Source organism: Rhinolophus sinicus, chromosome 18 (assembly GCF_057876585.1).
Source record: "Rhinolophus sinicus isolate RSI-liver-muscle chromosome 18, RSI-T2T, whole genome shotgun sequence".
Lineage (NCBI taxonomy): Eukaryota > Metazoa > Chordata > Mammalia > Chiroptera > Rhinolophidae > Rhinolophus > Rhinolophus sinicus.
In genome coordinates, this window is record NC_142518.1 from 53,404,193 (window position 1) to 53,428,402 (window position 24,210).

Consider the following 24,210-nt stretch of genomic DNA (forward strand, 5'->3'; position numbering starts at 1 on the left):
TTCATAACATATTAGCCAGCACTGTATATTTGTTCATTTTTTATTTGTAGCTTATAATTGTTATTTTAAATAGAAATATACTTATACATAATATAAAAGTCTTGGGTAGAAATACAAATGTAATTTCTGTAAGAAACATCAAGATATTATCTAGGATGGTTAATTCATGATAACATGTTTCTATCTTAAAAAAATAAACCTTATTAAAAGAATTCTATCTTTAATGTAGAAAGTTGACCTCTATATTTAATACAAATTACTCACAGATTTCATGACTCTTACAAAGCAAATGAAAAACAGAAACATTGCAACAAAACGCTATTCATATTAAACAATAAATATCAACATTAAAACAATAAATAAACACTTTAATACCATATTAAAAACTGGTTGGAGGCCTTTCAACCTTCATTTACCCCCTGTTCCCATGGAAACCTCAAAGCTTTAACAATTGCTTGATAAGTCTTTCACCAACCTCAAACCAACTTAACACAATAATCTTCACATCTAAGGGGTTGTCGATTTATGTATAGATTATGTGAATATCTTATCATTTTGGACTTATTAACCTCTTTTCAGACATTTTTTTCCCAGCATGATGTAACAAAACACACACACACACACACACACACAAAACAAACAAACAAAAAACATGAGGTTGCCTTCAGTTAAGTAACTTTTCCCTAAATCAAACACAACAAAAAAAGATCACCAATTTCTCTTGATCCCACTGCTGTTTAAATCACAAGTGTATATTATTGTTTTTTTCTAGGCCTTGCTGTATTTCATTAAATCTCATATGTGACTGTTACTTGTTGCTTTCACTTTTGTTTCATACGTAATATGTATACCACTGTGAAGTTAGTCAAATGCTGAGCACTTTTCTGCTGCCAGGCGTCTGGCTCAGAAGTGCCAATATTTTACTTAGGTAAGACCCTCAAAAGAAGTCTTATTGCAGCCAAATGCTAATTACTTTCACTCTCCTTGCTTCTTTGTCAAGTCACGTTCAGCTGCAATATAGAACTGCCCTTCAAGCTAACTCATTCTGAGCAACTCCTTCCTATTGACTCAGTTCCTGACGCCAGATTTCCCTTTTCTCAGTTTTCATTGCTCACACCAGGTATGGAAAATGGCACATGCTTTTCCTGGTGTTTAACGTCTGTTCATAATATACTTTTGACTTTGCTACTTCTACAGTCCTTCTAATAAAATCAAGACAGGGCAAGTAACAGCAGTTACAACACTTACACTCTTTTGTAAACCGTGTTCTCTATTCCTCAAATGCCTCTTTCTCACTCTTTTCTATTCATCCAGGCCTTGTCTAGCCTTCAAGGCTAAGCTCACCTATATTCTTTCTGTATTTTTCTAAAACTATCATGTATTTTTTCTATTGCTTTCACTGATCATGCCAGCCCTAAATGTGATGATGATGGCGATGATGGTGATGATGATGATGATGATGACGATGAGGATGGTGGTGGTGGTGGTGGTGATCGTACTGCAGGGGACTACAATATATAGTATTTAATGGCTATTTCCTGCTGCATTCGGAAAAACGCTCTTTGGAGTTGGCACTATTTTACAGACTATAAAGGAGTTGAGCGTTAGGGAAGTTTACTAAATTTCTTAGTCACTTAATTAAATGTTTGGACTGAAATTAAGCTTTTATCTGAGTAAAAAGAGTAAATTCTTAGTGAATATACCACACTGCCTCCTGTCAAATTTTGTTAATTTTTACAATTATGCAATATTTAATAATAGTCTTTTGACATCTTTTATGATTTTGTCATTTATTGTTATTAAATACATACCCATGCTTTAACAAGTGTTTATAAGCTAATGGAAGAAAAATTACCTGACCTTATCATATTTAATTTTATATTTAGCTTACATTAGTTTGATAGGACTGCAAAAATAAAATGCCACAGATTTGGTGACTTCAATGACATAAACTTATTTTCTCACAATTCTGGAAGCTAGAAATTCAAGATCAAATAAATTTTAGAGTCCTAGATGAAAGTGATTTCAATTGTGATGACATTATCATTTATTATAATTAAATAATAAGATTTTAAAGTATATAATTCTAAACATTAACAGATTAATATTTTAATATTATTCTTAATAAATAACAGATTAAAATATTAACAACAGATCATGTGTTTTGGATTAAATGGAAACAGTCTAGGCTCTTGTTTTATATTATACATATATACTTCCTTTCAAATAACATTTTTAGTAATTTAAAACAGCATAATATCTTAAAATATAATCACGTGTGATATATTGCAATATTCATTACACTCATAGGGGTGCATCATTTCTTCAGAGAAAATCGTCTACCTCCTATAAGTTTAGAATATTGGCTTAATTTATGCCACTCAGAATCATGATATTATCTGCATGACTGCAACTTTCTCAATATTTATCATAGCTATCATAGCAAGAGGAAACTTTAAGTTTGTGATTTGTTTTTGAAATTTAATTCATCCATTTCCAAGACTACAAATATAGTAAAGTTCTAACTGCAATAGTATTAAAATAGGTGCATAAATTAATACATTCATCAGACATTTACTGAATGCCATCCATTTGACAGGAAAAGCACATGGATCATGCTTCCAACAGCTCTCCAAAAGAGAGTCAAGTATAAAAATTTTATTTAAGCACTAAAGTCATCCTCTGGATTTCAAAATGAAATGTTTCATTTTGTCAACCAAAAAAATAGATATTTTTTCTGTGCAGTTTCATATCCCCTCAGTAAGAAAATAATATTTTCTATAATGAGTTTTCGGAAATTAGGTAGCACCATTAGAAGAAGCCTGAGTTGCCATTTAATATTCCATAGCTCCTTGAAAAATGGAACAAACACCTGACAATAGAAAACCAGAAAAAAATATTATGAAGCTACTTGAGAACAGAAATGCTTAAATATTAAGTTAGGCACTCTGTATTATCATCACCTGGTTCTGGGCCTTTACAAAATTTTAACTATGGTAAAAGGCACACTCTCTAATATAACTATATTCAGATATTTTACTCATACATGGAGGTTTTCTAAAGCTCCTCAAGAGTATCTTTATTTTATTTATTTATTTTTTTAAATTTTATTGGGGTGACAATTGTTAGTGAAATTACATAGATTTCAGGTGTACAATTCTGTATTACATCATCTATAAATCCCATTGTGTGTTCACCACCCAGAGTCAGTTCTCCTTCCATCACCATATATTTGATCCCCCTTACCCTCTGGTAACCACTAAACTATTGTCTGTGTCTATGAGTTTTTGTTTCTCATTTGTTTGTCTTGTTCTTTTGCTGTTTTTGGTTTATATACCACATATCAGTGAAATCATATGGTTCTCTGCTTTTTCTGCCTGACTTATTTCGCTTAGCATCATACTCTCAAGATCCATCCATGTTGTCACAAATGTTCCTATATCATCTTTTCTTACCAACGAATAGTATTCCATTGTGTATATATACCACAACTTCTTTATCCATTCATCTATTGAAGGACATTTTGGTTGTTTCCATGTCTTGGCCACCGTAAACAAAGCTGCAATGAACATTGGAGCACACGTGTCTTTATGTATAAATGTTTTCAGATTTTTTGGGTAGATACCCAGAAGAGAGATTGCTGGGTCATATGGTAATTCTATTCGTAATTTTTTGAGGAACCTCCACTCTGCCTTCCATAACGGCTGCAACAGTCTGCATTCCCACCAACAGTGTATTAGGGTTCCTTTTTCTCTACAGCCTCTCCAACACTTGTTACTATTTGTCTTCTTGATGGTAGCCATTCTGACAGGGGTGAGGTGATATCTCATTGTGGTTTTGATTTGCATTTCTCTGATGATTAGTGATGTTGAGCATTTTTTCATATAGCTATTTGCCATTTGTATGTCCTCTTTGGAAAAATATCTCTGCAGGTCGTCTGCCCATTTTTCAATTGGGTTGTTTGTTTCTTTGTTGTTGAGTTTCATGACTTCCTTGTATATTTTGGATATTAGCCCCTTATCGGAGGCACTGTTTGTAAAATCTTCCATTCAGTTGGTTGCCTCTTTACTTTGTGGATGGTTTCTTTTGCTGTGCAGAAGCTTTTAAGTTTCACATACTCCCATTCATTTATTTTAGCTTTTATTTCCCTTGCCTTTGGAGTCAAATTCATAAAATGCTCTTTGAACCCAAGGTCCATAAATTTAGTACCTATGTTTATTCTATACAGATTATTGTGTCAGGTCTTATGCTTAAGTCTTCGATCCATTTTGAATTAACTTTGGTACATGGTGACAGATAGCAGTACAGTTTCATTATTTTGCACGTGGCTATCCAATTCTCCCACCACCGTTTATTGAAGAGGCTGTCTTTTCTCCATTGTATGTTTTTAGCTTCTTTGCAAAAAATTATCTGTCCATATTTATGTGGTTTTATTTCTGGGTTCTCAATTCTATTCCATTGGTCTATGTGACTGTTTATCTGCCAATACCATGCTGTTTTGATTATTGTAGCCCTGTAGTACATGCTAAAGTCAGGGAGTGTGATACCTACAGTATTGTTCTTTTTTCTTAAGATTGCTTTGGCTATTCAGGGTCTTTTGTGGTTCCAAACAAATCTGATGACTTTTTGTTCTATTTCTTTAAAAAATGCCATTGGGATTTTGATGGGGATTGCATTAATCTGTATATTGCTTTGGGTAATATGGCCATTTTAACAATGTTGATTCTTCCAATCCATGAGCACGGAATGTCTTTCCATTTCTTTGTGTCTTCTTCTCTATTTCGTTTAGTTCTGCTCTGATTTTTGTTATTTCCTTTCTTTTGCTGACCTTGGGTTTCATTTGTTCTTCTTTTTCTATTTGTTTAAGGTGTAACATGAGGTTATTTATTTGGGATTTTTCTTGTTTCTTGAGATAGGCCTGTAGTGATATAAACTTCCCTCTTAAAACTTCTTTCGCTGCATCCCAAAAATTTTGGTAGGAGGTATTTACATTGTCATTTGTTTCTGTGTCTCTTTTGATCTCTCCTCTAATTTCTTCTTTGACCCAGTCCTTCTTTAAAAGTATGTTGTTTAATCTCCATGTATTTGTGTTTCTTCCTGCTTTGTTTTTGTAGGTGATATACAGTTTCAAAGCCTTGTGATCAGAGAATATACTTGGTATGATTTCAATCTTCTTAAATTTGCTGAGACTGATTTTATGTCCCAATATAATGGTCTATCCTTGAGAATGTTCCATGTACACTAGAAAAGAATGTATAGTCTGATGGTTTAGGATTAAGTGCTCTGTATATGTCAATTATGTCCATTTCATCTAATGTGTCATTTGTGGTTGCTATTTCGTTATTTGTTTTCTGTTTGATGATCTATCCATAGCTGTCAATGATGTATTTAAGTCCCCTAGTATAATTTTGTTTTGGTCAATTTCTCCCTTTAGTTGTGTTAGTAGTTGCTTGGTATATTTTTGTGCTACCTGATTGGGGGCATAAATATTGATGACTGTTATGTCTTCTTGTTGTATAGTCCCCTTTACCATTATGAAATGTCCATCTTTGTCTCTTGTTATCTTTTTCGCCCTGAAGTCTGTTTCATCTGGTATCTTTAGGGCTACACCTGATTTTCTCTGGGTACCATTTGATTGGAGTGTCAATTTCCACCCTTTCACTTTGAGTCTATGCTTGTCCTTGTAACTGAGATGTGTCTCTTGGAGAGAGCATATGTTTGGGTTTAGTTTTTTGATCCAATCTGCTATTCTGTGCCTTTTTATTGGTGAGTTCAGTCCATTTACATTTAGGGTGATTATTGATGTGTGAGGATTTCCTGTCATTCTATCTTTAGTTTTCTGGTAAGGCTGTGTCTCCATTGTTTCTTTGCCTTTTAGTTGTTGTCTATTATTTCTGTGTGGTGGTATTCTATGATGTTTCCCTCTGTTTCTTCTTTTGTTACAGTATATATTTCAGTTCTGGATTTTTTTTGAGTGTTTACCCTTAAGTTTATGTAAAAGAAAGTTTTATAGTTTTATATTTAGAGTATTCCATTTTCTTCAGCATGCTTACTTGCTCCATTCCTATATTCCGGTTCAGGCCTTTACTCTTCCCCTTTTTATGTTTTGGTTGCCATAAATTGTCTATGTTGATGGTGTTCGAATAGCCTCCTTTATTTTTTCCTGTAGTGCAGTTCGTGTATTAGACAATTCCCTCAGCTTCTGTATGTCTGGAAAGGTCTTTATTCTTCCTTCATATCTAAAGGATATCTTTGCTGGATATATTATTCTTGGCTCATAATTTCTTTCTTTCAATAGTTTGAATATTTGATTCCACTCCCTCCTGGCTTGTAGAGTTTCTGCTGAAAAATCTGATGATAATCTACTGGGCTTTCCTTTGTAGGTTACCATCTTCTTTTCCCTGGCTGCCTTGAGGATTCTTTCTTTGTTGTTGATTTTAGACAGCTTCAATACAATGTGCCTTGGAGAAGGCCTGTTGGGATTGAGGTAACTAGGCGTTCTATTTGCTTTTTCGATTCGAGGATCCAGTTCTGTCCACAAGTTTGGGAAGTTCTCATCAACAATTTGTTTGAATATGTTATCTGTTCTCTTCTCTCTTTCTTCTCCGTCTGGTATGTCCATTATTCATATATTGCTCTTTCTGATGGAGTCAGAAAGTTCTTGTAGAGTTCTTTCATTTCTTTTAAGGCTTAAGTCTCTTTCTTCTTCCATCTGTGTCATTTCCAGGTTTCTATCTTCGATGTCACTGATTCTTTCCTCCATCTGGTCAACTCTACTACCTAAGCTGGCTATTTCATTCTTAATTTCTTCTATTGAGTTCTTAATCGCCAGAAATTCTATTTGGTTCTTTTTTAAAATTTCTATCTCTTTCGTAAAATGCTCATGTTTTTCTTTGTTTTTGTTTCTGAGTTCATTATATTTTCTTTCTTTGTTTTCTTGCATCTCATTGAGTTTTTTCAGAAGTGTAATCTTGAATTCTCTGTTATTTAAGTCACATGTTTCCATATCTTTAAGTTTCTTTTCTGGAGACTTTTCACTTCCTTTCTGAGCTGTCTTGTTGCCTTGGTTATTCATGGCAATTACTGATTTATTATTTGTCTTCCTAGACATCTACAGGAGTTGCTTCTGCAACAGTGTGATAGGAAGAGGTCTTTCTTTTGTTTGCCAGTACTTGTTGGTAGAATGTTTTATTTTCTCTCCAACTGCAGCCTTTTTTTTTTTCTCTCTCACATGGTATGCTATGTTTTCCTGCACTATTCCAGCTTCTCTCACAATGGGGGGATTCCCTGGGAGACGGGCTTGTCCTCTGTTAATAGTTTGCCTGGGTCGCAGTGGCAATAGGGCGCAGTTTCCCGGTGGGTATGCGGAGAGCTTTTGATGTTCCAAAGCTCTTCCTGCACCAGATCAGAGCCCGTATGTTTCAGCAGTTCTGTTTACTCCTGCAGGGATTCGCCCAGATAGGTGGGGCCAGAGGCGGGGTGAGTTGTGAGAGGTGGCCCAGAGCAATGGTGGCTACCACCACCACAGCCGGTCCTGCTTCCACAGCTCCCTCCCCTTTGCCAGAGCTAGTTGGGCTGTGAATCTGTGTCTGCGGTCCAGAGTTCTCAGAACAGCAAATATTCTGTTCTTTTGGTCTGACACTGCTACTGTTCCGCTTCTAGCACTGAGCAGGTGGGGGCGGGGTGAGCTCTGGGAGGGTAGGGAGGGGGTGGCTAGTCTTAGTGCCTAGGGCTCCGTTCTCTGCTCTGCAGTGATGGCTTAAACTGCCATTTTCAGCTTTCTTCCCTCAATTTTTTCTCCGAGGTCTCTGCCGTGCGCGTTGGGTTCAGCCGTGTTATATGCTGCCCCCTCAGCCCTGTGGGCCATAAGCGGAGCCCTAGCAGTCCGAGTTCTTCCCTTTCCCCGCAGCTGCGGTAGTTCCGGGAAGCAGCGAGCTCGGCGCACTGAGCGAGCTCTGCCTCCTGCGCCCGCGTGGCTCCCTCTCCGCACTTCTCCCTTTTCTCCTCCCCCTGCTCGCGGGATTCCCCCACCTTTAGGTGAATTCAGTAGTGGGCCTCTTTTTCTTGCCTGTGCTGTGCAGGGTGTCCATTTTGGACGTATTGTTGTTCGATTAGTTGTAAATTCCAGGGGAGTTTACAGAGGCTCACCTCACGCCGCCATTTTGATCCGGATCCAAGAACATCTTTACAGAGTATGTATATTTTAATTTATATTGCCCAGTAGTCTTCCAAAGAGGCTGTTAAAATGAACAATTTTATCTATTTAAGATAATGCCTTCTATTCTTTTTCAAAGTATAGTTGTTACGAAATAGTTTTGTAGTGAGAGCAATCACAGATGTTTATTTTTCTGATGTCTGTTTTACTGCTACTCAGAAAAACACAGGGACCTCAAACATTCTCCTTAAAATTAAATCAATTCAGACAACTGTAGCTTCTGTGATGTCAGCATGATGGTGGAATAAGAAGCTCTAGGCCCTTGTTACCCCATGGAAACATCAAGTAAACAACTGCAGACTGATTAAAACAGCTTTGTGGGAGCTCTGGAAATAAGTTACAGATAGATATGCAACAACCAAGTAAATGTCCAACCAAGAAAAAGTTATATTCGAATCAATAGGAAATTTCATGGTATTTACACTTGATCTTGTACCACTGCCTTCTCAGGGTAGCATGGCAGAGTTGGAAGACGGTGACTTGTTTTTTTATTTCCTCAGGGTACAAGGAAAAGAGTGGAATTTGTTTGGAACACTCTGGTCTCTCTGTAGATTAACCAAGAAACTGATTTCAGTACAGTAGTCCCCCTTATCCACAGTTTTGCTTTCTGTGTTTTCAGTTACCTGCAGTCAACTGCCGTCCAAAAATACTAAATGGAAAATTTTAGAAACAACACAAAATTTCAAATTGCACCCCACTCTGAGTAGTGTGATAAAATCTCATGCCATTCCAGTCCAGTACGTTAATTGTCCCTTTATCTAGTGTATCCATGTTGTATACACTACCCGCCCAGCCATTAGTCACTTAGTAGCCCTTTCAGCTATCAGATCGAGTGTTGTGGTATTGCAGTACTTATGTTCAAGGTACCCTTATTTTAGTTCATAATGGCCTCAAAGTGCAAGAATAGTGATGCTGGCAATTCAGACATACCAAAGAGAAACCACATAGTGCTTTCTTTAATAAAAATGTGAAAATTCTGAACATAAGGAAAAAAAATTGTATGCTGAAGCTGCTAAAATGTATAAGAATAAATCTTCCCGTGAAATTATTAAAGAAGGAAAAATAAATTCATTCTAGTTTGCTGCTGTACCTCAAAGTACAAAAGTTAAAGCCATGGTGAATGATAAGTGCTTAGTTAGGATACAAAAGGCATTAAATTTGTGTGTAGAAGACATAATCAAAACAATGTGTTCTGATTGACAGCAACCTATTATGGCAGGAAATATTGAGCCTATACAAAGAATTCAGCAAGGGATCCCCTGAAACAAGTGATACCAAGTCATTTCCTGTAAGTAAGTGATGGCTATGCATATTCAGGAATAGGTTTGGCATTTTATCATCTCACATCATCACAAGAAGAAACATGGGTACAACGCAATAAGATATTTCAGGGGAGAGAGAGAGCCCACATTCACATAACTTTTATTACAGCATATTGTTATGATTGTTTTATATCAATTCATCTATTAATTATTAATTATTCATCTATTGTGCCTAATTTGTAAATTAAACTTTATCATAGGTATGTATGTATAGGAAAAATAGTATATATAGGGTTCGTACATCCACTGGGAGTCTTGGAACATATCCCCTGTAGATAAGGCGGGGGCTATTATTTTACATAACTCAGAGCTCAGATGAAAATGGCAGTATAGTTTATATCTCAGGTTGGAAGCCACAGAAAGTAGTGGCAGACATCAAACCATATGAAAATTGCACAGGGACAGCACATTTGTGGATACCTGGGGGCAAGGGATTATGGTTAAAGTAATACAGTAGAATATCTAAGACACCAACAAGAAGTAGTGGTGAGATTTAAATAAATTAAGACATATATAAGCAGCATTGCATATGATGGACTGGGGTAAAAGCACCACGCATACCCAGATAAGTCCTGAGAAGACCTCAAACCTTCATGCTGAGCTGCTTAGTCAAAGAATTCTCCCACATAGAGCCATTATGCAAAAATTAGGAAAAGTAGCTGTTTTTCCAAATGCCCAATTTTTCTTTTTTTTCAAATGCCCAATTTTAACAAAAGATCACAAGGCATATACAGAAACATGGAAATATGGCTCTTTCAAAAGCAACAAAATAAATATCCAGAAACTGACCCTAAAGAACAACAGGTTTCAGAGTTTCTAGACTTTCTTCCAAAGAGAACAGGATGGGAAGGGGACAAAAAGAGTAACTTCACAGTGAAGAAACTTGACAAACACTACCTAAGCCAGGTAATCAAGAGTTTTCCATAATAATTTCATAGTACCTGATGTATAAGTACCACTTAGTATATTTCTTGATTAAATGATAAGATAATACAATTAAACATGTGTATTGATATTCACTTGCATATTTCTTTGAGACCCTCTACTAGAATATAAGGTCACTGAGAGAAGAGACTGTGTTTCACTATATTAGTGATTTCTATCTAAGGTAAATATCAAAAAGCAAAGTAAACAAATCAATAGAAGTTTTCAAGTGAAGGAGAAGATCATATATTAAGACAGAAGAGGGTGATGAATATGAGTTTAGAAGGCAAAGATAGAGTGGGGAAATACAGAAAGAAAAAACTGAATAAACAAAGAACATGAGATAAGCAAGTGCAAAGGATATTCAAAGAAGAATTTGTAGTCAATAGAGAAAACTGTAAGGGACCATGTGGTAGAAAGCATAAACTGAAGTCATGTTGCAGTGTCAAGGTGAGAAGTTTGCACTTAATATGATAGACAATGGGGAGTTATTGAATGATTTTGAGAAGGTGTATGATTTGAAAGGAGCTATAATTTACTAACAGTAATCTAAGTTTTTTTTATAGAATGGTTTAAAGGATAGGAAATCAGAGGCATGAATATTAGTTAGAAACTGCAGAAGGAATGAGAACCTGAACCAGGCTTGAGGGCAACTCATGGAAAAAAAATAGAGTGAAGAATATTTTTGGTTGCCATGTACTTTTATGTAGTCTTATTTAACATTCAGAAATACTCTGCAAAGTGTTTGTTATTATTGTCAGTTTGACAGGTAAGGAATCAAAGGTTCAGTTAACTTGCTAATAGTTGGACACCTAGAACTAGTATAGCAAGGGCTTGAACCGATTTTTTTTAAAAAATAAAACTCATGCTGTTTTCACCATATCACACTTCATAAACCAGTATATGAAAAGAAGCTACAGGACTTGGAAAACATTAATTATGAGGCACAAGGGAGAGCGAGGAATACCACTTAACTCCATGCTTTGGAAAGAAAAAAAATAAGCTATTCTTTAGACAGAGTTAAAAGTGACAAATCTCCCTGTAGAAATATTATGGTGGCCATTGGAAATATGAGTCTGTAGTTCAGCAGAAAGGATAGTCATAGATAAAGACTTGAACTCATCTGCATTTAGATGATAGTTAAAGTCATGAGAGTGAATGAAACTCCAAAAGCAGAGAGAGCTAAAGATAATATCTTCAATATCCTGGCATTTAGCAAGTTGGGAGAGGATGAGAGGCCAGTGAGAAGACAAAAAGAAAAAAAAACAAAACCCTATGTCATGGAAATCAAGAGAAGTGACAGATTGAAATGAAAGGACATGAAAACATCAAGATAATGGGTTCTGAATCCAAGAAGAGAGACTTGTATATATGTGTGCATATACCTTCCATATTAGCATACTGATGTTTTTTTATAAAATTTATTGGGATGACATTGGTTAATAAAATTATATAGGTTTCAAGTGTACATTTCTATAATACATCATCTATACATTACATTGTGTGTTCACCACCCAAAGTCAGTTCTCCTTCCATCACCATATATTTGACCCCCTTTTACCTCTTCTACCACCTACACTCCCCACTTATCCTCTGGTAACCACTAAACTGTTGTCTGTGTCTATGAGTTTTTGTTTCTTTGTTTGTCTTTCCTGTGTTGTTTTGAATTTTATATCCCATATATGCATGAAGTCATATACTTTTTGACTTTTTCTGTCTAACTTACTTTGCTTAGCATATAATCTCAAGATTTTATATAGTATTTTAATGGAACTTTCATATGTACTCAGATATGTAGCTGTGGAGTAACATTTTCCAAACATTTTTATTAGCCTTAATTTTAATGTGTGGGACTATTCAGTAAGCACGTTTCCATAAGCGTTTAAACTGCATCACTGAGTACTTAAAGCAAAATTTCAAACAATAATCTTTGTCATTTCCTTATGAGCCCATTTTGAACCATGAGGAATTTCTTGGAGGACATAATGTGGCCTGTATATTTTACAACACTGTGGGTGTTTAAGGACATGTTATTTGAATACTTTCCTGTTTTTATTAGATTCTATTTGAGGCATTCTGATAGAAGAGTAATTATATTAGGAACAATTGATTTTTTCTTTTGTTTTTGTTTTTGTTTTTCAGTTCTCATTCATTCACATGTTCAATTTCTAATGTCTTCCTAAATTTATATTCTATCTAATAGAAAAACCGTTTTTTTTTAATAAGTTGGTGATATTTATGTGAAGTGTTCCCTAAGCACAAAATACTATAAATACCTTGTACACTAAATTGACACTTGAATTTTAATATTAACACATTTTATTGGGTTGGTATATATGCAAATATATTCCCTTTCTCTGTCAGCTGAGAGAACCTAGAGGCAATGACACCAGTAAAATCAAGCATATGTAGTACTCAGATCTTGATTTCTAATACAATTCTCCAATAAAAGAAACTACGTCCTCTTAGAGAAATGGCTGGTTCTATACAATATAAGCCTACAGCATCTTCTAGTGTCAGAAGTTAAGGAAATGCTAAGAATAACCCCATATTATTATCTGGATGGCTGGCCAGATAGATAGATACTACATAGATATGAGAAAAGACATATATCCCATGCAGAATTCCACATAACTTATGTAACTACTCTACCCTCAAGGAAGTGAGCGATAATATGTCACTCATGTGTGGGCTGTGCATAGTGACTTCCTTCCAAAGAGAACAGGATGGGAAAGGGACAAAAAGAGTACCTTTACAGTAAAGAAACTTGACAAATACTACCTAAGCCAGGTAATCAATATTAACATCAACAGTGATCAGTTACAGTGTCATAATACACCCTTAATATAATGTGATGAGAATGGCATTTTACCTTGGTGGTTTTCCTCCCGAAAATTCAAAAGGTTTGCCTAATTATGAGAAGAAATCAGGCAAATCCCAATTTAGGGGTATTACCTGACCAGTACTCCTGAACATTTTCAACATCATTAAAGACAAGGAAAATCTGAGAAACTATCAAAGCCAAGTGGATCCTAAGGAGACATGGTGACTAAATGCGGTATATAGGTATTGTATTATAAAGTTGCACACCTGAAATGTATATGTTATTAATTAATGTTGTCTCAATCATTTTATTAAAAACATAATAACATAAAGCATTCTAGGTAAAAAATATGTGGTATCTGAGTGAAATTTTGGAATAGTAAAAAGTGAAGAAATCTGAATAAAGTATGGACTGTAGTCAATAATAATGTATCAATATTACTGGTTTATTAATTGTAAAAAGTGCACCATAGTATCAACTTTTCTGTAAATCTAAAACTATTCTAAAATGAAGCTTAAATATAGAAAAATTTTCATAAGGTAAAATTAAATTTAAAATAATGGTTCTTTGCAATGATAGGTCAAAGTCCACTCCTCGTTCTCAGAATTCAATAAATTAACTCATTTTGTCACAGGGACAAAAAAGATAATGTAGAGTAATATTTAGTCACTGAAATGTGGCTTGAATATTGAATCAACGACTACATGTTCATTGTATGCAAATTATTGTTTCAGGTACATTTTTATAAAAAAACATTTAAACATAGTCCCTGCTTTTTAAAGGTTTAATAATTGTGGAATTAAGAAGTAAACCAGAGTTACTTAAACTTGCCACCAATGACATTTTTTTTTAATTTTTTTAATTAGTTTCAGGTGCACAAGACAAAGCAAAACTTAGACGTTTATCATTTATATCCCTCACACTGTGTGAACCCCCCTCCCCCCATCCGCTATCCCTCTGTGACATTTTGGGCTGAATAATTATTTTGTTTTGTTTTATGTATTAAATTTATTGGGGTGACATTGGTTAGTAAAATTATACAGGTTTCAAGTGTATATTTCTATAATACATCGTCTATATATTGCTTTGTGTGTTTACCTCCCAGAGTCAGTTCTCCTTCCATCAAGGGGATCAAATATATGGTGAAATACTTATTTATTGTAGAGGGCTGTTATGTGCATTGTAGGATCTTTACCAGCATCTCAGGCCTCTACCCACTTGATGCCAGTAGCAACCTTCCCTAGTTTTCTCAACCAGAGATGTCCTTCTAGTTGTGACAACCAAAAATAAAGAATTTTCTGTACTTCTCAAATTTTCTGTAATCCTACATCTGTTCTAACAAAGTCTGTTCATTAATAATTTATAATTCAAGACGAAAAGTAAAGATACATATGGAAATAACTACATCTTGATATTTAGGACTAAACATAAGACTTAACTTTTCTACAGAACTTCATGTATATTATCTCATGTAATTATCTGAGTAGCCCTGTGACGTAAGCATTATCGTTGGTATCATTGGTATTAGTATTATTTGCATCCCCGTTTTGTAGGGGAAAATTAATACTTAGAAAGATAAAGTGACTTTCCTAATATTACTCAGCTTGTAAGTACGAGGGCAGGAACTAAATACAAGCATTTTGATGTTCTTTTCATTCCCCCATGCTGCCTCCTATGTCACAATCAATAGTTACCATACAATGAAGACTAGGGAAGAACATTCTCTAATACAGTGGCTTCCATTATAACATGTGGTATGACATTACAGTACCTAAAATGGAGGCAGTAAAACTATAATTTATGAACTCTGGGAACTTAAGATCAGGTTAAGTTTCAAAAGACTAGTTTAATTGTTGTTGGTTTGCTTGTTTGATTTATTTTATTACATTCTGCTTAAATAAGGACCAAGAGTAGATTATAATATTTTTATATCTTTACATTAATATGTCTGTTGTATAGTGGATGCTATAATTTGATCTACTTATATCTCTTGGAGTACTAATTTATTATTTCTTGATGAGACACAAGACAGAGTTGTCTTAGTTTTTTGAAATCTAACAAAATTATGTGAGGTTCATATTGATGATATTTTTAGGTTTTAAAAATCTGCATTTTAATTATAAAATATGCAACAGATATCTAATAAATTTATAATGCCCAGGTAAACATATCCAGAAACAGCTAGTAATTTAAGGCACTTTTTGTCTTCAGCTAAAACGGCTGAATGAAATTCACAGAATAAAATATTTTCCTGGTTAGAACTTATTTTCCAAAACATATTCCTGCTTTAGAATATGATCCTCTCCAATACATGGTGGAGTATATGTGAGAATAGCTAAGATAATGAGACATTGAATGTTTGATTGACTCAATGAGAATCAAATGATTACTTAAGCAAAGGAAAGATTAGGATAAGTAGTTAAGTGGAAACTGAATGCTTTCAAGTCTGTGGTGCCAAGGGATTGTTCCTTTCCAAACCAAGTAAACAAGCATATTTTGTAGCAGGCAATCCTTAAATTTATTAGGGTAACAAGGTTAATAACATTATATAAACAAGATGTGGTACATATATGCAATGGAATACTACTCGGCCATAAGATAAAATGAAATATTGTCATTGCAACAACATGGATGAATCTGGAAATTATCATGCTAAGCGAAATAAGTCAGATGGAAAAGGACAAGAACCATATGACTACACTCATATGAGGGATATAAAACTGAAAGCAACAAAGGAACAATGCAAACACACAAAGAAATCAAAACTCATAGACACAGACAACAGTTTAGTGGTTACCAGAGGGTAACGGGGGAGGAGGGTGGTAGAAGAGGGAAAAGGGGTTCAAATACATGGCGATGGAGGGAGAACTGACTCTGGGTGGTGTAATATATAATACCTATAGATAATGTATTCTAGAAATGTACGCTTGAAACCTATATAATTTTATTAACCAATGTCACCCCAATAAATTTAATAAAAAATAACATAAGTTTCAAGTGTGTAATTCTATAACACATAACCTGTATCTCTTATTTAAGGATATTCATACCATACTACACTGATTATCCAAACAATATTGTGACTGAATGTCACAAAGAGTCTTTAAAGGTTTAAAAAATTCAGAGATGAATCATTTATTTGAATAAAACATTTATTTGAATTAAACAGAAAAAGAGAGTAATGTTACCCTGGACCAACTCTTTTTTAAAAATAAACAAAAAACAAGTTGGAGTGGAGGAAACTAAAAGTAATTCTAACACATGGTTGGAAAATGATGCCTGGAAGCTAAAAAAAAAAAAAAAGTAACAAGCAAAGTATTTAAGTGTGTTCACCCAACCATCAATTTTTTAAGCTTTTACTGATTGTAAGCCTCTATGTACTTGTGTTAGTATTTAAATTTCACCATTGTGTGATGTTGAAAAGACATGTAGACAGCTTTCATTGTTGTAGATTCAATAGTGATCATATTTGCTTAAATAGTCAAAGGGTACAAACTTCCAGTTAGAAGATGAATAATTTGGGGGAATCTAATGTACATTCTTGTAACTATAGATAATACTGTACTTTATAGTTGAACATCGCTCGGAGAGTAGAACTTAAATGTTCTTACCACACATACACGAAACAATCACTATGTGCGGTGGTAGATAGGTTTACTAACCTCATTGTGGTAATCATTTCACAATATATACATATATCAAATTATGTTTTACACCGTAAACTTACACAATGTTATATGTCAATCATATCTCAGTAAAGCAAGAAAAGAGATACAAAAGATGGAAATATGTATACTTTCTTGATGGGTTTGTCATTGTAAAGAATGTTATGGAACTCTCAAGCTTGATATTCTTCAAGAAATATTTCTGATGTGTAATGAGTACTCATGGAGAAGCTTCAGGACATAATCATATTTGAAAAGTATTTTGAATCATGCCTACAATTTCATGCCTAATGACATCATTGTGATACCAATAAAAATTAAAGAGAGATGCTGGTATTTTGAAGTTTATGTTTGTCCATATGACAATTAACACTAACCCTGCAGCAAACCATACATAGCATGGTCCCATTGTAGATAGAAATGCTAACCGTGACATTTCACTTCATGGAAGTCTGGCAGCAATTATAGTGAAATATTTAGGATCAGAGGGAAATTTTTAATACTACTTTAATCCAATATATATTTTTTAGAAGTTGGTGTGTCTGAATATCCACTGGACATTTGCACACTCACTAGGAGAGTAAACCATATTCTCACTTTATGTCCCTTTCAGATTACATACACAGCATCCTGAAGAAATGAATGTCAGCGTATCTGAGGAACAGTTCCATGCTGTAAACCATGCGGAGCAAACTCTCCATAAAATGGAAAACTACCTGAAAGAGAAACAACTGTGTGATGTGCTACTCATTGCTGGACACCTTCGAATCCCAGCACATCGGTAAGTATCCTTCTGCAGACAGAACATATGGTGAGTATAGCAAGTATGTATGAGAAAGAATCAGGCCATTGATTACTAATTGGAACACTGAGGAAAATAGATTTTTATCATCCTATATTGAAAAATCATTACCATATATTTTCCACTTTCTTGTGTGATATTTAGAAGAGCCAAACTTTAGAGAAATTGATGAAGAAAACATGGTCTAAAACAAAATCAACTTACTTAATTTGCCTTTCTAATTTCACTATGCTTTACTGAACTGTGAAAGATTTAAGCAGAAAACAGTCTCACCAGTGTTACAAACCTACTGATTGCATTTCATGCTTTTCAATTAGATTATGGACTGATTATAGTTCCTATGAAACATTCCTATTTCCAGGTTGGTTCTCAGTGCAGTGTCTGATTATTTTGCTGCAATGTTTACTAATGATGTGCTTGAAGCCAAACAAGAAGAGGTCAAGATGGAAGGAGTTGATCCTAATGCGCTCAATTCCTTGGTGCAGTACGCTTACACAGGTAAGTGCTTGGCATATATTAACTCACACAATCTTCACAATAATCCTACATTATATAACACACATTGTTATTATTCCTACTCTACAAGTAAAAAACATGAAGGTTAGACCAGTTAAGCAATTTTCCTAAGACGGTAAGGGGCAGACTCAGGATTGAAATTCAGTAGTATAAAAGAGCAAGAGATAAGTACTATGCTATAAAAAATATAACCATGAGAGAATACAGTTATTTTAACATAAAGATATAAGTACATGTCTCTCTCTCACACTCAAACAGTGTGGGTACATTCTTATTTATAAAAACGAGAATGGAAGTGGGATATACCAACTCTAAGGATTTAATCAGCTTCTTTGAAATAATAAAGTCATATTTACTCAAACTATAAAACAAAGATAACAGGATGAGTTTTGGGGCCAAGTAGTATGTATATATGTATGTATGTATGTATGTATGTATGTATGTATGTATGTATGTATTGTATGTATATATTCATTCCAAATTTATTGAGGAATAATTGACAGATATAATTATATGTATTTAAAGTATACAGTGTGATGATTTCATATACATAAGCATTGTGAAATGATTACCAACATCAAGTTAATTAAAACATATATTATCTCAAATAGTTAACGCTTTTTCATGTGTGGTGAGAATGCTTAAGATAAACTCTCAGCAACTTTCAAGTAAACAATACTCAATACCATATTATTAACTATAGTCACCATACTGTGCATTAAATCCCCAGAACTTTTATAACTCAATGTTTGTCCCATTTTACCTACATTTACCATTTCCCTCTCTGCCCCTAGCAACCACCAATTTATTTGCTGTTTCTATGAAATCAGCATTTTTTTTTTTATTCCACATACAAGTGATACCATACTTGCTTTGTCTGGCTTATTTCATTTAGCATAATATCCTCCAGGTTCATCTCATGTTGTCACAAATGGCAGGATTTCCATCTTTCTCATTGCTGAATAATATTTCATTTTATGTGTGTGTGTGTGTGTGTGTATGCATATATACAGATACACACACATATATAACATATATAATATATAACATACACACACACACACACCAGGGTTGCCAAAAACTGTATACAAGTGGACACATTGATCAACATTGCTCAAGCAGTAGTTCGCTGTAATAGGAAGTGTCTGGACGCTGATGTAACCACTTTGAGCACCTCTTGTAATTGCAGAAGTCACACGTGACTTGTATTCATCTTTTGTTATCAGTATATATTAAGTATTACAATTTTAATACAGTTTTCCTTTCTTAAAATTTGTATACATTTTTTGGCATGCTTTGTATATATATTATATACACATATGTAACATACATATTATATAATATATATACACACATATATATTCCATTCATCTGTCAAAATACAGGCAGGTTGTTTCCATATCTTGGCTGTTGTGAATAATGTTGCAATAAATGTGGGAGTATAGATATCTCTTCTAGATCCTGATTTTCTTTCCTTTAGATATTTATCCAGGAGTGGGTCTTCTGCATCATATTGTAGATCTATTTAAAAAAATTTTCAGGAACCTCCATGCTGTTTTCCAAAATGGATATACCAATTTACATTCCCACCAACAGTGCACAAGGGTTCCCTTTTACCCAAAGCCTTGCCAGCATTGTAATCCTAACAGGTGTGAGGTGATGTCTGATTGTAGTTTTGATTTGCATTTTCCTGATGATTAGTGATGTTGAGCAACTTTTCATATGTCTGTTGGCCATCTGTATGTCATCTTTCAAAAAATGTCTATCCATGTTCTTTGAGCATTTTTAAATTGGATTATTTGTTTTTGTGTTGTATGAATCCTTTATATTTTATGGATATTAACCCCATATCAATCAGATACATCGTTTGAAAATATTTTATGTCATTCTATAGGTTGCCTTTTCAGTTTATTTTTGTTTCCTTTGCTGTGCAGAAGCTCTTTAGTTTGATGTAGTCCCACTTGTTTTTGTTTGTTTGTTTGTTTCTTTGTTTAAGGACGGTGCAGCTCACAGGGGCCCATGCGGGGATCGAACCGGCCACTTGTTTATTTCAGCTTTTGTTGCCTATGTTTTTGGTGTTTTATTCAAGAAATCATTGACAAAACCAATGCTAGGGAGCTTTTTCATTATGGTTTCTTCTAGTAATTTCATGGTTTCATTTATTAAGAAATTAATATTCCTCTTAATAACCAGGCCAAGTTTCAGTGTCTATCACAAGTGAATCTTTAGATTTGAATCTGAGAATAGTTCATACTTCTTTTGGTCTCATGAGATATAGGCAGGGCTCTCCCTTAAAATCCAGGACAATAAATAACACAAGAAAGTCTGCTGATGGACTGAACCCCTTTACAACATATGGTTTAGAAAGTAAACCAAATATAGAGCATCTCACAGTATGTGCTACTCTTTTCTTTATGGTTTTGCAACATACAGAATCCATATTAAGGTATTTTACAAGGCCAGATTATAAAGTAATAGTTTATAGTTTATAAAATCCATATGACATGTCATTCTTTATAACATACCTAAAGCTTGGCTAAAACAGAAAAGTGAGAATCTAACATATCAAAATAACTTACAACATTTTCAATAATTCATCAGTAATGTTTGCTCCAAAAATAATACAGATGTATCAATATAAAGGAAACCGTTTACTTGTTGATCTCATTTTAAAAAATTCTTTATAGACATTTTTAAACAGAGCCTGTTTCTTATATCTAACAAAATAATCATAAGTAATTCTTTCTTATGAATTTATTCTGTTTTTATTATTGAATAACTGGTATTAAATATCTTTCTATCCCCTCCTTTCCTTTGATTTCATTGTCATATAAGGAGCTTTATAAAAGTAATTTTTTAAATTAAATTTATTGGGGTGACATTTGAAGACTCTTGGCAATATTTTCTTTCTTTTGAGAGAGTGCCAGGCATCAATTCCAGGCATAATATCTGGGCAAAGTCATCCTTATCAGCTAACAAATACAGATGAAAAAAAATGGGCATATAAGCTCAATGTTCTCATTTACCAAAATGTTTTTCCTCACAAATGACAGTTAACCTGCATGACAAATTGTATTACCCTTACACACTATTACATACTTCTCCTTGAATCATAATGTAGACAGGTTTTTATATAAGCTTTAGATGCACATCTAAGATGATAAAGAAATAACAAGTTGCTCTTTTTCCAATGATGGCATTCACTGTTCATTTGCTGCAGTTGTTTTTGATAATTTAGACTGGCTTCCTTCAGCCATCTTATTAGGGTTTATATAGACTCCTTTGCATATGTTGTCTTCAAAAGATGTTCTGAGTATTTACTGTACACTGCAAAAGATAATCTTACCAATGAGAGAAACTGAAAATTTCAACCAGCCAGCATATTTATGTCTTACTTTATGGGACATATAATAACTCTTTACTTTTCCAAACCATCTAGGTGTCCTGCAATTGAAAGAAGATACTATAGAAAATTTGCTGTCTGCAGCTTGTCTCCTGCAGCTGACTCAAGTCATTGAAGTTTGCTCTAATTTTCTCATAAAGCAGCTCCATCCTTCAAACTGCTTAGGGATTCGATCATTTGGAGATGCCCAGGGATGTACAGAGCTCCTGAGTGTGGCACATAAGTACACAATGGTAAAATCAATTGCTTCAAGTTAATTTCTTAAGAAATTAATATTCTTCTTAATAACCAGGACAAGTTTCAATGTCTATCACAGGTGAATCTTTAAATCTGAATCTGAGAATAGTTCGTACTTATTTGGGTCTCATGAGATATAGGCAGGGTTCTCCCTTCAAAATCCAGGACAAGAAACAACACAAGAATGTCTGCTGATGGCCTGGACCCCTATCACCCAAACTAATTTGTAGTAATGATATAACAAGCCAATATCTAACTTACTGATATGTATAAATATATATAGGGAGTGCCAAAAAATGTATACAAGTGTACACTTTTGTCAGCATTGCTCAAGCAGTAGTTTGCCCTAATCAGAAGTGTCTGGATGCTGATGGTAACCACTTTGAGCACCTCTTGTCATTGCAGAAGTCAAACATGACTTGTATTCATTTTTTGTTATTGGTATATATTGAGTATTACAACTTTAATACAATTTTCCTTTATTAAAATATGTATACATTTTTGGATATCATATTTATAAAACCTTTCCGAGTAAATATAATGCTGGGGTAAAATAAAAAAGCAGTGTAATCTCATCTATTTTGCAAATTACTTGCACATAATAGACATTAAATTAAAATATTTGTCTGGTTGAGCTGTACTCAGGTAAGGTTCTCATTTTTTAAACTAAAAAGTTTTAATTAAAACGCAAAGCCTGGAGAAATGAAAATATTGCCAAAAATTAAATTGTACAAGTGCATATTTCAAGTCGAATCCACACTAATAAGAAAATATAATTTTCCTGATGTTTTTGCAATGTTAGAACTTTAGTTTCTAAAATTGTACAAATTATGATTTCCAATGAAAGTTAAATAATATTCAATAAGGAAAAAATAATATTAATGGATTAATATTAACTAGAAGAGCTTAAGAACTATCAAAATTAATAAATCAGACAATTCTATTGAACAGACCTTTTATGTCTTAATGAAAATGCTTATTTTGGTTGAAAGCAATTTGTAGTCCATTCCTTTAACGTAACTACCTTAAAATGCCTCTTAATTGTATTAGTAACTGTAATAAATTAAATGAACATGTTCTTTAATATGTTAATTCTTTGACAGTTACATGGAATAAGACTATGTTTATTCAGACAAGTGACAGTGACATGAAAGATTGTCTGTAGGGGGGCAAGAAAAAATAGACAGAGGATATTAAATATACCCTTACAATTAATGCTAATAATTCCCTGATGCAAAGAAGAAAATTAACTTTTTAACTTCTGAAGCAGAGAACACTAGATGAATATTTTTGTGAAACCCAACCAAAAGATAAATATTTCAAGCTATGAAAATTGCTAGTTATTTACGATTCAAAACTAAAAGACAACTACATAAAAGTGAACAACAATAGAGAATCACACCTAAAAATAACATAAAATTAACATTACAATGTTAGTATTGAGATGCATATAGGTAATGAGTATTTCTCTAGCGTTTTATACAGACCTTAAAATTTTCAAGTTTATAATATTTGAATTATCTAAAAATGTCTTGTAAAACTTTCCTGCCTTCTTCCCACCCCTGATAATTGTTCAAAATTTGAAGTTTCAAACATATTCCTGAAACTGCAACATTATGTGGAGAATCATATTGTAATGGATTGGTATTTTAACATATGTCATTCAATTATGTTATTTATATTCCTATATCCTAAATCCAGATTCCATATAATCTATAGGAGCAGCAGTTATATGGTTCAAAGGTTAATCATACCATAAAAGCCAAACATGAAAACTTCCTGTTAAATTACTTAAATTCTTGAATTAAGTATTAACAGTTTCCTGTCTGGTATCTTACTTTTGCAGACAAAACACAGTCTGATAAACAGCTTGAATTATTTTTGTTGCTTAAAATCAACTTCTCTTCCTTTTCCTATTATGTGACTGAAACTGAGTTTTAAAGCAGGATGTGCATAAAAATGCAGCACTGTTATCTCCTTTAATCCCCCTTCTTTAGTTATTTTAGTATCTGTATAAATCCAATAAAGCAGGTAAAGTTCTTGTTATAATAATGCCTTTGTACTACTGCATTGATAATATAAAAATGTAAATAATTTTAATGTCTAAAGATAATGTTAAACTCTAAGGATTCAATTACAGTTGTTTGAATCATAGACTAAGTAAAATAGATTGCCTTCACTAATGTGAGTGGGCCTCATCCCGAAATACCCTCACAGACTCATCCAGAATGATGTTTGGCCAAAAGTCTACACATTCCCTGGCTCAGTCAACTTCACACATAAAGTTAACCACCACAATCAT

The 24,210-nt window shown here is 33.8% G+C and overlaps 1 protein-coding gene across 1 annotated transcript in view; it reads left to right on the top strand.

The window, feature by feature from the left end:
• KLHL4 (kelch like family member 4) overlaps positions 1 to 24,210 on the top strand; it is a 114,935-nt gene that overhangs the window by 47,450 nt on the left and 43,275 nt on the right. Inside the window, exons 2-4 of the mRNA XM_074323668.2 lie at positions 17,564 to 17,731; positions 18,114 to 18,250; positions 21,708 to 21,904. Of these exons, the coding sequence (XP_074179769.1) occupies positions 17,564 to 17,731; positions 18,114 to 18,250; positions 21,708 to 21,904 (502 nt within the window). The remainder of the gene's footprint in view (positions 1 to 17,563; positions 17,732 to 18,113; positions 18,251 to 21,707; positions 21,905 to 24,210) is intronic.